The sequence below is a fragment of the Pseudophryne corroboree genome, chromosome 1 (genome assembly GCF_028390025.1).
Source record: "Pseudophryne corroboree isolate aPseCor3 chromosome 1, aPseCor3.hap2, whole genome shotgun sequence".
Taxonomy (NCBI): Eukaryota; Metazoa; Chordata; class Amphibia; order Anura; family Myobatrachidae; genus Pseudophryne; species Pseudophryne corroboree.
The window spans coordinates 1147342177-1147356866 of NC_086444.1; the positions used below are offsets into that span (position 1 = coordinate 1147342177).

The 14690-nt window shown below is 51.0% G+C and overlaps 1 protein-coding gene across 3 annotated transcripts in view; it reads left to right on the forward strand.

Annotated features, from left to right (window-relative positions):
- Window positions 1-14690, forward strand: part of MFSD10 (major facilitator superfamily domain containing 10) — a 112677-nt gene that overhangs the window by 96867 nt on the left and 1120 nt on the right. For all 3 annotated transcript variants that reach the window (XM_063924418.1, XM_063924400.1, XM_063924409.1), the window contains one exon: window positions 13856-13945. In XM_063924418.1, coding sequence (XP_063780488.1) covers window positions 13856-13945 — 90 coding nt within the window. The remainder of the gene's footprint in view (window positions 1-13855; window positions 13946-14690) is intronic.

Consider the following 14690-nt stretch of genomic DNA (forward strand, 5'->3'; position numbering starts at 1 on the left):
GTACCTTTGGGACGTCCCCAGCTGTTTGGAGAGTTCCAGTGTCCCCTAGTGGATGAAAGAGAAAAGAGGATTTCTGTACTTACTGATAAATCCATTTCTCTGAATCCACTCGGGGACAATGGACGCCCGCCTCGGTGCTGCCAATCTGCTTGTTCTTGTTAAATTTTAATGCAAAAGTTTTTTTCATTATTATATTAATGGTTCTTGGTTGCTGTTTGACTTGTTGCTACGGTTGGTTCCTTCCATAGGACCTTAGTTTCCATGTTCCCTCTTCTCTCTGTAAAATTTTTCAAACTGAGGGATTTAGGGGGCGTGAAGGGGGGAGGAGCCAGCTGTGCGTACATTTTTTATTTAGATTGTGCCACCTCCGGTCTGCATACTACACACCCCAGCTGTTTGAAGAGTTCCAGTGTACCTGAGTGGATTCAGAGAAATGGATTTATTGGTAAGTACCAAAAATCCTCTTATTACTGGTGCAGAGCTCACATTGCGTCAGTGTTCTGGAAGATATACCTTATTGTTAAAGCTCTTGCTTCATGTAGGTCATGACTGTAGGGTGAAATGTTGATTAATTGGTTTGCCTCATGCTCCAGTGCTCTCACTGCCTTACCTATCCGTGCTGGTGTTTACACAAGAGCCATAAGTCACCCATGACTTTATTCTGACACACTTAACATTTATAACTTAGCTAGCTTATCACTATGGAATAACCACACAGACACCAACGGCTAGATTTAAAGGTCAAACTGGTATTTATTGTTTGATGACCTGTCATTTAAACTAAATATTGGAGGATGGCGAGAAAAGGCGCTACCAACTTACCAGCACCAGGCAACTATAATAAACCAATAAAACTAGGAGGTGACTCACAACCGCCTCCTTAACATAACCCGCACTGTGCAGGACTCACCCCCCTTACTCTAGCAGAGCCATGGACGAACCCGCACGAGAACATCCGTAGTCCACCCGCAAGGGGAGGACACACTCGCTGTTCTATCAAAAGGGGGTGCCCCACAGTGACCACTTATGTAACTTTGACCGCTGGCTGGTAGCGACTTTCCGCCCATCTGGCTATCAAAGCCTGCTAGAAATGGAAAAAAGGTCCGAAAAGCGAACCGAAAGCAAAAAAAAAATAAAAAATTAAAGGGCGGATGGGAGGGCATCCGAAGAAAAACAGGCAAGAGGAAGATGGCTGCCTACACCAGGACTATATACCCCTGCATATACTCCTCCTACCCATCCCTAATAGGCACCCTAGGTCACCTGACCACCACTGTCCATCACTAAGGCTAGCCCTGCCTATCCTCACCAAATGTCACAAAAATTCCGGGTGCTTATGTGGCTTCGAGACTATGCGGATCTCTGCCTGCCTAAGTCACCCATGACTTTATTCTGCCACACTTAACATTTATAACTTAGCTAGCTTATCACTATGAAATAACCACACAGACACCAACTGCTAGATTTAAAGGTCAAACTGGTATTTCTCTGACGTCCTAAGTGGATGCTGGGACTCCGTAAGGACCATGGGGAATAGCGGCTCCGCAGGAGACTGGGCACAACTAAAGAAAGCTTTAGGACTACCTGGTGTGCACTGGCTCCTCCCACTATGACCCTCCTCCAGACCTCAGTTAGAATCTTGTGCCCGGCTGAGCTGGATGCACAGTAGGGGCTCTCCTGAGCTCCTAGAAAGAAATTATATTTTAAGTTTTTTATTTTACAGTGAGATCTGCTGGCAACAGACTCACTGCAGCGAGGGACTAAGGGGAGAAGAAGCGAACCTACCTAACAGGTGGTAGTTTGGGCTTCTTAGGCTACTGGACACCATTAGCTCCAGAGGGATCGACCGCAGGACCCGACCTTGGTGTTCGTTCCCGGAGCCGCGCCGCCGGCCCCCTTACAGAGCCAGAAGCAAGAAGTGTTCCGGAAAATCGGCGGCAGAAGACTTCTGTCTTCAACAAGGTAGCGCACAGCACTGCAGCTGTGCGCCATTGCTCCTCATGCACACCTCACACTCCGGTCACTGATGGGTGCAGGGCGCTGGGGGGGGGCGCCCTGAGGGCAATATAAGACACCTTGGCTGGCAAATCATCACAATATATAGTCCCAGGGCTATATATGTGATAAATTACCCCTGCCAGAATCCATAAAAAAGCGGGAGAAAAGTCAGCCGAAAAGGGGTGGGGCTATCTCCCTCCGCACACTGGCGCCATTTTTTCTTCACAGTGCAGCTGGAAGACAGCTCCCCAGGCTCTCCCCTGTAGTTTTCAGGCTCAAAGGGTTAAAAAGAGAGGGGGGGCACTAAATTTAGGCGCAATATATGTATACAAGCAGCTATTGGGGGGAAAAAATCACTCAGTTATAGTGTTAATCCCTGCATTATATAGCGCTCTGGTGTGTGCTGGCATACTCTCTCTCTGTCTCCCCAAAGGACTTTGTGGGGTCCTGTCCTCAGTCAGAGCATTCCCTGTGTGTGTGCGGTGTGTCGGTACGGCTGTGTCATGTTGGCTGTGACATGTTGGATGAGGAAGGTTAAGTGGAGGCGGAGCAGAGGCCGATAAATGGGATGTCGCCCCGTGTGGGGCCGACACCAGAGTGGATGGATAGGTGGAAGGTATTAACTGACAATGTCAACTCCTTACATAAAAGGCTGGATGACGTAACAGCTGTGGGACAGCCGGCTTCTCAGCCCGCGCCTGCCCAGGCGTCTCAAAGGCCATCAGGGGCTCAAAAAACGCCCGTTACCTCAGATGGCAGACACAGATGTCGACACGGAGTCTGACTCCAGTGTCGACGAGGTTAAGATATATACACAATCCACTAGGAACATCCGTTACATGATCTCGGCAATGAAAAATGTGTTACACATTTCTGACATGAACCCAAGTACCACATAAAAGGGGTTTTATGTTTGGGGAGAAAAAGCAGCCAGTGTTTTGTTCCCCCATCAGATGAGTGAATGAAGTGTGTGAAGAAGCGTGGGTTCCCCCGATAAGAAACTGGTAATTTCTAAAAAGTTACTGATGGCGTACCCTTTCCCGCCAGAGGATAGGTCACGTTGGGAGATATCCCCTAGGGTGGATAAGGCGCTCACACGTTTGTCAAAAAAGGTGGCACTGCCGTCTTAGGATACGGCCACCTTGAAGGAGTCTGCTGATAAAAAGCAGGAGGCTATCCTGAAGTCTGTATATATACACTCAGGTTCTATACTGAGACCTGCAATTGCCTCAGCATAAATAGTGCTGCTGCAGCGTGGTCTGATACCCTGTCAGATAATATTAATACCCTAGGCAGGGATAATATTTTGCTAACATAGAGCATATTAAAGACGTAGTCTTATATATGAAGGATGCACAGAGGGATATTTGCCGGCTGGCATCCAGTATTAATGCAATGTCCATTCTGCCAGGAGGGTATTAGAAACCCGGCAGTGGACAAGTGATGCTGCCTTTAAAAGGCACATGGAGATTCTGCCTTATAAGGGTGAGGAATTGTTTGGGGATGGTCTCTGGGACCTCGTATCCACAGCAACAGCTGGGAAGAAAATTTTTTACCTCAGGTTTCCTCACAGCCTAAGAAAGCACCGTATTTTCAGGTACAGTCCTTTCGGCTTCAGAAAAGCAAGCGGGTCAAAGGCGCTTCCTTTCTGCACAGAGACAAGGGAAGAAGGAAAAAGCTGCACCAGACAGCCAGTTCCCAGGATCAAAAATCTTCCCCCGCTTCCTCTGAGTCCACCGCATGACGCTGGGGCTCCACAGGTGGAGACAGGTGCGGTGGGGGCGTGTTTCGGGAACTTCAGGGACCAGTGGGCTTGCCCACAGGTGGATCCCTAGGTTCTGCAAGTAGTATCACAGGGATAAAGGCTGGAGTTCGAGGCGACTCCCCCTCGCCGTTACCTCACATCAGCCTTGTCTGCTGCCCTCGGAGAAAGGTAGTACTGACGGCAATTCACAAGCTGTACTTCCAGCAGGTGAAATCAAGGTACCCCTCCTTCAACAAGGCCGGGGTTACTATTCCAAAATGTTGTGGTACCGAAACCAGACGGTTCGGTGAGACCCATTCTAAAATTGAAATCCTTGAACACTTATATACGAAGGTTCAAGTTCAAAATGGAATTGCTCAGGGCGATTATTGCAAGCCTGGAGAATTTCATGGTATCACTGGACATCAAGGATGCTTACCTGCATGTCCCTATTTACCCTCTTCACCAGGAGTACCTCAAAATTGTGGTACAGGATTGTCATTACCAATTCCAGACGTTGCCGTTGGTCTGTCCCCGGCACCGAGGTATTTACCAAGGTAATGGCCGAAATAATTATCCCGTACTTGGACGATCTCCTTATAAAGGCGAGGTCCAGGGAGCAGTTGTTCGTCGGAGTAGGACTATCTCGGGAAGTGCTACAACAGCACGGCTGGATTCTGAATATTCCAAAGTCGCAGCTGGTTCCTACGATGCGTCTACTGTTCCTGGGTATGGTTCTGGACACAGAACAGGATAAAAAGGGTTTCTCCCGGAGGAGAAGTCCAAGGAGTTGTCGTCTCTAGACAGAGACCTCCTAATACAAATACAGGTGTCGGTGCATCAATGCACGCGAGCCCTGGGAAAGATGGTAGCTTCTTACGAAGAAATTCCATTCGCCAGGTCCCATGCAAGGATCTTCCAGTGGGATCTGTTGGACAAGTGGTCCGGGTCGCATCTTCAGATGCATCGGCGGATAGCCCTGTCTCCAAGGGCCAGGGTGTCGCTGTTGTGGTGGCTGCAGAGTGCTCATCTTCTAGGGGGCCGCAGATTCGGCATACAGGACTGGGTCCTGGTGACCACGGATGCCAGCCTTCGAGGCTGGGGGGCAGTCACACAGGGAAGAAACTTCCAAGGCTATGGAAAAGTCAGGAGACTTCCCTACACATAAATATTCTGGAACTAAGGGCCATTTACAATGCCCTAAGTCAGGCTAGACCCCTGCTTCAACACCGGCCGGTGCTGATCCAGTCAGACAACATCACGGCGGTCGCTCATGTAAACCGACAGGGCAGCACAAGAAGCAGGATGGCGATGGCAGAAGCCACAAGGATTCTCCGATGGGCGGAAAATCATGTGTTAGCACTGTCAGCAGTGTTCATTCCCGGAGTGGACAACTGAGAAGCAGACTTTCTCAGAAGACACGACCTCCACCCGGGAGAGTGGGGACTTCATCCAGAAGTCTTCCAAATGATTGTACACCGTTGGGAAAGGCCACAGGTGGACATGATGGCGTCTCGCCTCAACAAAAAGCTACAAAGATATTGCGCCAGGTCAAGGGACCCTCAGGCGATAGCTGTGGACGCTCTGGTAACACCGTGGGTGTACCAGTCGGTGTATGTGTTCCCTTCTCGGCCTCTCTTACCCAGGGTAATGAGAATAATAAGAAGGAGAGGAGTAAGAACTATACTCATTGTTCCGGGTTGGCCAAGAAGAGCTTGGTACCCAGAACTCCAAGAAATGATCTCAGAGGACCCATGGCCTCTGCCGCTCAGACAGGACCTGCTGCAGCAGGGGGCCTGTCTGTTCCAAGACGTACCGCGGCTGCGTTTGACGGCATGGCGGTTGAACGCCGGTTCCTGAAAAGGGCATTCCGGAGGAAGTTATCCCTACGCTAATTAAAGCTAGGAAAGAAGTGAACGCAAACCATTATCACCGCATATGGCGGAAATATGTTGCGTGCTGTGAGGCCAGGAAGGCCCCAAAGGAGGAATTTCAGCTAGGTCGATTTCTGCACTTCCTACAGTCAGAGGTGACTATGGGCCTAAAATTGGGTTCCATTAAGGTCCAGATTTCGGCTCTATCGATTTTCTTCCAAAATAGAACTGGCTTCACTGCCTGAAGTTCAGACTTTTGTTAAGGGAGTGCTGCATAGTCAGCCCCCGTTTGTGCCTCCAGTGGCACCGTGGGATCTCAACGTGGTGTTGGATTTCCTGAAGTCGCATTGGGTTGAGCCACTTAAATCCGTGGAGCTACAATACCTCACGTGGAAAGTGGTCATGCTGTGGGCCTTGGTGTCGGCCAGGCGTGTATCAGAATTGGCGGCTTTGTCATAAAAAAGCCCTTATCTGTATATTATATGGATAGGGCGGAATTGAGGACTCGTTCCCAATTCCTTCCTAAGGTGGTATCAGTTTTTCATGTGAACCAACCTATTGTGGTGCCTGCGGCTACTTGGGACTTGGAGGATTCCAAGTTACTGGACGTAGTCAGGGCCCTGAAAAGTATATGTTTCCAGGACGGCTGGAGTCAGGAAAACTGACTCGCTATTTATCCTGTATGCACCCAACAAGCTGGGTGCTCCTGCTTCTAAGCAGATTATTGCTCACTGGATCTGTAGCACGATTCAACTTGCACATTCTGCGGCTGGACTGCCGCACCCTAAATCTGTAAAAGCCCATTCCACGAGGAAAGTGGGCTCTTCTTGGGCGGCTGCCCGAGGGGTCTCGGCTTTACAACTTTGCCGAGCTGTTACTTGGTCGGGTTCAAACATTTTTGCAAGAGTCTACAAGTTTGATACCCTGGCTGAGGAGGACCTAGAGTTTGCTCATTCGGTGCTGCAGAGTCATCCGCACTCTCCCGCCCGTTTGGAAGCTTTGGTATAATCCCCATGGTCCTTACGGAGTCCCAGCATCCACTTAGGACGTCAGAGAAAATAAGATTTTACTCACCGGTAAATCTATTTCTCGTAGTCCGTAGTGGATGCTGGGCGCCCATCCCAAGTGCGGATTGTCTGCAATACTTGTTTATAGTTATTGCCTAACTAAAGGGTTATTGTTGAGCCATCTGTTGAGAGGCTCAGTTATATTTCATACTGTTAACTGGGTATAGTATCACGAGTTATACGGTGTGATTGGTGTGGCTGGTATGAGTCTTACCCGGGATTCAAAATCCTTCCTTATTGTGTCAGCTCTTCCGGGCACAATATCCTAACTGAGGTCTGGAGGAGGGTCATAGTGGGAGGAGCCAGTGCACACCAGGTAGTCCTAAAGCTTTCTTTAGTTGTGCCCAGTCTCCTGCGGAGCCGCTATTCCCCATGGTCCTTACGGAGTCCCAGCATCCTCTACGGACTACGAGAAATAGATTTACCGGTGAGTAAAATCTTATTTTATTGTTTGATGACCTGTCATTTAAACTAAATATTGGAGGGTGGCGAGAAAAGGCGCTACCAACTCACCAGCACCAGTCAACTATAACAAACCAATAAAACTAGGAGGGGACTCACAACCGCCTCCTTAACATAACCCGCACTGTGCAAGACTCACCCCCCTTACTCTAGCAGAGCCGTGGACGAACCCGCACGGGAACATCCGTAGTCCACCCGCAAGGGGAGGACACACTCGCTGTTCTATCAAAAGGGGGTGCCCCACAGTGACCACTTATGTAACTTTGACCGCTGGCTGGTAGCGACTTTCCGCCACAACGAGGATTTTCAACAAAAAACCGCAGACCTCCATCCCACCAAAACCAAAGGAAAAGACTCAACCCGACAAAACTCGGAAGATACTCTGCAAAAACACACCAATACCCGCAGGGGAAAGGTGAACACCGTCCTCCCTATAAAACTGCACATTGCGAAGAACCAAAAGCGGGTGCCTAACCACCAAACCCCTTATCGCCTGCACACTGACACCGCAGAATTAACTTTCTTCCTAGCTTTCTCAATTGCAGAAAAACGAACAGCAACCCGCCAGTGAAAACGGGGCACTATGTCAGACCATACAACTGTCACTCGGGGCCAGGATGCTCGCAATGCTACCAAGTCCGCCTTAATACTCAGGATAAGGTCGATGCCTTTGACTCGACCCATATCATTCCCCCCGAGGTGAATGACAATCCAGCCAGGCCGCCCCCACCTTCGTTTGTGGCGAAACAGCAGGCGAAGTAAACCCATCCAACGCAAACCTCTAACGCCCAACCATCTGACTACCTTGTCCCCAAAGAAATCGCCTGTTCGCCTTGCCATAGGATGCCTCTCCGCCCAAAAAATGTAAGAATGGCCAATAAGCCAAATCTGATCCGAGACATCCAAAGCAGCTGCAAAAGAAAATTCCTACCCTCAGCAAACTATTCAAATTACAGAAACATAACGAAAACATGCAGATAAAGAACCCAAGTGAAGGAGAAAACTCAAAAAACCTCCTGTGGACCGTGAGTGATGCCAATTGTAATTCGGCCCCCTCGGAGGAAAATTAAAAAATTCACTTCACACCCTCCATTCCTGAATGCTAGCCGTTCCAGAACCGACGGGTAAAACACGTTTTTGGGTTCGCGCAACAGGTGCAGTAAAACAAACAAACATATTGAACTCTCCAGAAACCAGGACGCAAGACCAGCCAACTGAAACCGGGCTTCCATAACCCAAGCCGGTATCTTACCCGCATAGGCAAGGCCCACTCACCACAGCGGTGTTCACAACTGCCGCCCCCCCAGCCACAGACCGTCAACGAACAGAGGCAACCGGCCACCTTAGTCGACGAGTTTCCACAGGAAGGGCGGAACCGATAAACCCCCAAAAGCTGCATCAGGAACTAGCTCCCTAAACTTTCCGAACTCAAAACGCGACAGCGCATCAGCAATTCTATTGTCCACACCCGGGACATGCGCAGCCGTGAAATGAATATTATGCCTCAAGCATTTAAGCACTAAATAACGCAACAGGCGCAACGCCTGCGGAGAGGACGAGCGTTGGTTATTAACAGCGTGTACGACACCCAGATTGTCGCAGCGGAACACAATACTCCGATCCGACAAGCTAAGTGCCCACAATTCGACGGCCACTATCAACGGGAACAATTCCAAAAGAAGCAAGTTCTTTGTGAAACCGCGGGAAACCCATGACGAAGGCCAAGGCGCAGTGCACCACTCCGTCCTGAAAAAAGCCCCAAAGCCCGAACCGCCGGCAGCATCAGTAAAAAGTTGCAACGCGGCGTTGGAACAGCGCTCAGCTGGCCATAACACCTCCCGGTTAAAGGAAACCAAAAAAGAGGACCAGACTTGCAAATCCTCCCTAATCTCACGCGAAATATAAACCGTATGGTGAGGTTTCCGAACCCCCGCCATGGACCGCTCAAGTTTACGGCAGAAAACGCGCCCCATGGGTATGATCCTGCACGCAAAATTAAAAGATCCAAGTAACGACTGCACCCGTTGTAATCTGACCCTACGACTGAGGAGGCATTGCTCTATGAGACCCAGCAATTTGTGCACCTTATCGGCGGGAAGCCGGCAGCAACCGGCCCCCGAATCGATTTCAATGCCCAAATAACTGAGACACACCGTGGGCCCCTCGGTCTTATCCGAGGCCACAGGCACACCTAGACAACCGAACAAACGCTGGGCTAAACCCAGGACGTCCTCGCAAACCGAACTATCCCTTGGACCCACAAAGAGAAAATCGTCTAAGTAGTGGGCAACCCCCGGGTGACCGGAGGCCGACACCACGCACCAATGTAAGAACGAACTGAATTTCTCAAAGTAGGCACAAGAAATGGAACAACCCATAGGCAAGCACCTGTCGACGTAGAAACCCCCCCCTAACCGAAAACCTAAGAAACGAAGGGAATCGGGGTGAATGGTCAGCAGGCGGAAAGCGGACTCAATGTCCAGCTTGGCCATAAGGGCGCCGGGACCCGCCATTTTGACTAACCGAAGGGCCTCATCAAAGGATCGGTACCGCACCCTGCAAGCTTCCTCCGAGATGGCGTCGTTGACCGAGCCGCCACGGGGGTGTGACAAATGTTGAATGAGGCGGAATTGACCCGGGGCCTTCTTGGGAACCACCCCCAAAGGAGAGATGCACAGCCGGGGCACCGGAGGGGACGGGAAAGGGCCGCACATGCGCCCCAAGCTGATTTCAGCCTGCACCTTACGGGAGACAACTGAAGGGAAATCGCGCGCGGACTTCAAATTGCGCCTGGAGACAACGAGGACTGAATCCGAGATGGGGAGCCTGAAACCGTGACGGAAACCGTTTAACAAAAACAGCCCAGAAGTGATGTCAGGGTAAGCACCCAACCACTTGGTCAATTCCGGGATGTTAATGGGAGAAAACGCCTTACTTTCCACTTCCAGGCACCTCGGCAGCCTCGGAGGGCCGGGACCCGGGAGTGGAAGTGCAATCCTTGGCCGAATGCCCCCCGCCGCACACCTTGCAGGAGTGGCGAAAACGGCAGTTAGAACCCCGGGAACACTTTCCATCATTGAAAGCGAAGCATTTCCCTTTATTCCCCAGAGTCGGGCTCGGCCGGACGCCCAAACCCGGTTTACCGCCTTGGGACTCAGGGAGGGGCCTATTATGTTGCGTGACCTCCAGCCACACTTCAACGTCCTTAAACCCCAAGGGTAGTGTCGGGTTACCGTCTTGGTTGCGACGGAATTTCTCATCGTAGTCCCGCCACGCGTAACCCTTGGAGGTCAAGTACATTTCGTGTACCAGGAACAAATATTTGACCGTGTTATGATACTCCGCCGGCCTCGTCTCGGCGTAGCATGCCGTAAACGCTAAAAACCCTCTGAGCCACTGATGAAAATTGCGAAATGCATTTTCACCAATGCCCCCGACTTTCCTAGCCTTATCGAAAGCCTTCCGCATGTCATCCGTAAGGGTGAACATGTCGACATATTTACCCTTCCTAATCTTTTCCCTCATCCGTTTACGCAAACCTCTGGTGACCACAGTGTTTGCGCAGTGCACCATTTCCGTAAAACGCGGAGGGTCCGACGTAACCGCCGAACCCTTGCCCTTAGCCTTCCGATCTCTTTTGTGTTAGCGATGCGCAATGAGCCTGGCTAATTTACGCGGGCGCCTAGGGGACCCGGAAGACCTAGTATCAGAAGAAGAGCTGGAAGAAGAACTATCAGAAGAAGAAGGATTAACTATCTCACCAGTTCCAGAAGTACCGGCCACCTCTTCGGACGCGGCGGCTGGGCCGGGCGGTACGTCTTCAGGGACCCGAGATCCCCCAGCTTCGCCTGTTCCCACTTGCTCGCTCTGTGTCGCCAATCTCGTCTGCGTTGCACTGGACGTTGCTGCCGCCATGGCTCCAGACGATTCTTCCGGGGTAGAGACCCCCCTTAACCCATCGACACCTAACAGGGAGACAGCAGGGGGGGGGGGTAAGGTACAAAAACGGAAGCCGCCGGAGGGGGAACCGGAGGCAGTGGAGGGGGGGAAGCAGAAAGGGGGGGCTGGGAAAAGGGGGCAGGTGCGGCCAAGGACTCAGCGCTCGCCGAGCCAACGGCCGCACCAAAGGAGGGAGGCCAGGTGGCCGGAGCGGCAAAACCAGGGTGCCAAGCGAACGGAGCCTGCGGAAATGGCGCCGACCAATAAGGCGTCTGCGGGAGGGCCCCGGGAGAAAAACCGCCGGCGTAAGACCCCGAAAACGGGGTGAACCCTGGACCCCCCGGGATGGGCCAAGATGTTACTGAGCCCTGCGAGTGCGGAAATGCCGGCGGCAAATAAGGGGCAGAAAAAGGGGCCCGACCCCCCCGGAAATCAGGCGACGCCCCTGAGGTCATGACCGGGAATTGCAGTGCACCAGACCAGGCCACCGACACCGAAGCAGCCGGCAGGAAACCCGTGGGCGCAGCCTGAGATGCCCCGCCCAGTGCCGTAAATGAAGCGGACATGGTACTGTGACCTGACCCCATCTGCTGTACCATGAGCTGGCCAGCAGATGGCGTCACCTCGCCGGGCCACAGGCCACCGGCCGAAGGCAGCAGGATCTGGGACACCGGGAGCGCACCCGGGTGAATCCCAGATGCCTGCCCGCCCACCCCCGACGCCCCCACGCTCACCACGGCAGCGGGAACCAGGGGAACGGCGGGTGGAAAAAGGGTACTAACTCCGCCCCCAGATGCATGGGTAAACACAGCCCCCCCCCCCCCCTCAGAGCTGCGCCCGAAACTGCCAGAAGATTAATTAAATCCTCCACCAGCCAGGCACCCGCAGGGGAACCGGCTGGGGAGAGCCCCGGCATAACGCGCCTCCGTCCGGCGTCACTGGAGGCCGGAGACCCGGCGCGCGTGGCTCCTCCGCCGCGCCGAGCTCCGCAGCCGCCGGGGAGACACCGCCGCCCGGGGAGAGCAGCACCAGCTCTGCTGCGGGCGTTGCAGCGGGGGAGGGTACCACGCGCACACGGGGCCGGCGGTAACCAGCCGCTGTGAGCGGGCGGGCGGCCTCAGCAAGGCGGCGGGGAGGGGGCGCTGTTCTACGCGGACGGGGCATGGTGCAAGGGGAGCCACAAACAGAGAGGGCACAGTACAAATAAATTGCAGTGGGTGAAAAGGGGGTAATAATTAACAGACTGTACAAGACACTCCTTACTGCATCCGAAGAAAAACAGGCAAGAGGAAGATGGCTGCCTACACCAGGACTATATACCCCTGCATATACTCCTCCTAACCATCTCTAATAGGCACCCTAGGTCACCTGACCACCACTGTCCATCACTAAGGCTAGCCCTGCTATCCTCACCAAATGTCACAAAAATTCCGGGTGCTTATGTGGCTTCAAGCCTATGCGGATCTCTGCCTGCCTTAACAGCGAACCCTGAGCTACAAGCAGCTGGCGGCTGTGTTACATGTTCAGCTGCTATAGTATAAGCCAGCAATAGGTGATATAACCAACACAGCATTCCCAGTCTTACCGATAATGGACACTATACAGGAATACTACAAATGTTCTTTAGTGCGGTATAAATCTATTCGAGTTACTATCCTGTCTATTCGAGTTACTATCCTGTTACTCTCTCCTGTGACTAGAGTAATGCAGTTGCCCATAGCAACTAATTAGATTCTACCTATCATTTTATACAATTGACTTGATAAATGTTACCTCAAAGCTGACTGATTGCTATGGGCAACTTCTCCACTCTTGATACATCGGCCCCTAGGTTTTGGCAATATTTTCTTTGACATCATTTAAATGAATTGTTCATGGGGGGATAAAGATCCTGTAACAGCCGCGTGAACATTAAGAGACAATTAGGCTTCCTGGAGTCTGTGGATCACACTGAGCACGCAGCTGCCAGTACAGGGGTTGTTCAGTCTCTAATCAACACTCATGAATATATATAACGGCCCACAGGATGGATGACTTCCTGCATTATTATAGCGGGTATAATTGTACCTGCTCGGTTTACTGTGTAGTTGTGTCTTTCTGGCAGATCCACTTTAAATTGTAGCCATTCAAAATGTCGACACTGAAATGTCGACATGTCAGTATTGTACGGAATGTTATGCTGCGGGGGGAATGGTTCGGGCTATGCTGAGAGGTTATGGTACTCATTGACAAAACCGTTGGATGAGCTGCCACCGCCCGGCCATAAGGCGCCACTGCACCGCCGAAGCTGGAACAGTCCACGCCGCACATGCACCATGCATGTTGACCTTCTCGTGCCGACATGTAATCAGCGTCGATATAAATGTTGACAAAACATTGTGAACCCTACATACTGTAGTTATTTGATTGAACTATTCAGTTTTACAGCATATTTTGATATAGTGTTTAGAATGTTAACAGGACGTTTTCATTTTAAATGCTATTCTCTTAAAACAGGATTATTTCCTAATGCTTTTTAATGTATGTGGGGGGGGGGGGGGGCACTTCTAAAACCGCTACAAAACATTAACTATATAAGTGATATTTTATTGCAGTGTAAAGGAAACCACGCCCATGTTTTGCTCATTAGCATAAGAGGTGACAGGATTTTCCCTTGTTATTGAATATCCCCCCATTATGTGTAAAAAGGACAGATTATATTGAGGACGTGATTTCCTGTGCGTGTGTGCAGTGTGTTGCTGATGCTTTGATTCTTTCGTTGCTCCCTGCAGGCTCGGCCAGCCAGAAAGGCACGGTGATGGGAATCCTGCGGAGTCTGGGGGCTCTGGCGAGGGCTGTGGGACCTGTCTTATCAGCGACATGTGAGTGTCCTCTCTCCAGAATTAGCACAGGGTGATTAGATTAGGTCCGTGCGCCTGGGAGAAACATCTTCTGCACTTCTCATGTCACTAGTGAGCTGGGTGTGTCCATCCTGGATACGATCCAGAATATTAGAGCTCCATAGAAAATAAGAGCCAGGAAGGGATCTGTCAGTGTCTGGACATCAGCAGCGGCACACACATTGCCGAGCAGGAATTATTAATGGATGGGTTAAAACAACTTTATTGTGTTTTATTTTCAGTAGGAGGCAGCTTTAAAAATAAATGGCAACTAGTCATTACCAAGTAATGTAGATTACGGAAACAAGAGTTGGAGTTCCACATTGCTGGATTTGGGTGGGAGTTTCTATATTTTATACTTCTCCTCTTGTCTTTTCATCCAGCAGCGTAGAGAAATGGGAACCATTCCTGTTGGGCACTCTGGGAGTAAGGACCTGGTGTGTAATATTCCCTATGTGTACCAGGCAGTGCCAGTTGCCCAAGTTCTCTTTAGAACAAACATGGTGCAGTGCTGCCTAACCCATGTTTGTAATACAGGTGTGTACCTACACCCCTGTGAATGTCTCCTTATAGTACTTGCGGCACGGACGTGCATTACTTCAGCTGCCAAAGAACAAAGTTAACGCAGTCATTTCTTATTGTGGAAAGTTTCTTTCTGTTTGGGCAACGTCTTGGTACAATATGCCCTTTCTAAAATTAAGAGAAGGGTTCATTTTAGAAGTCGTCC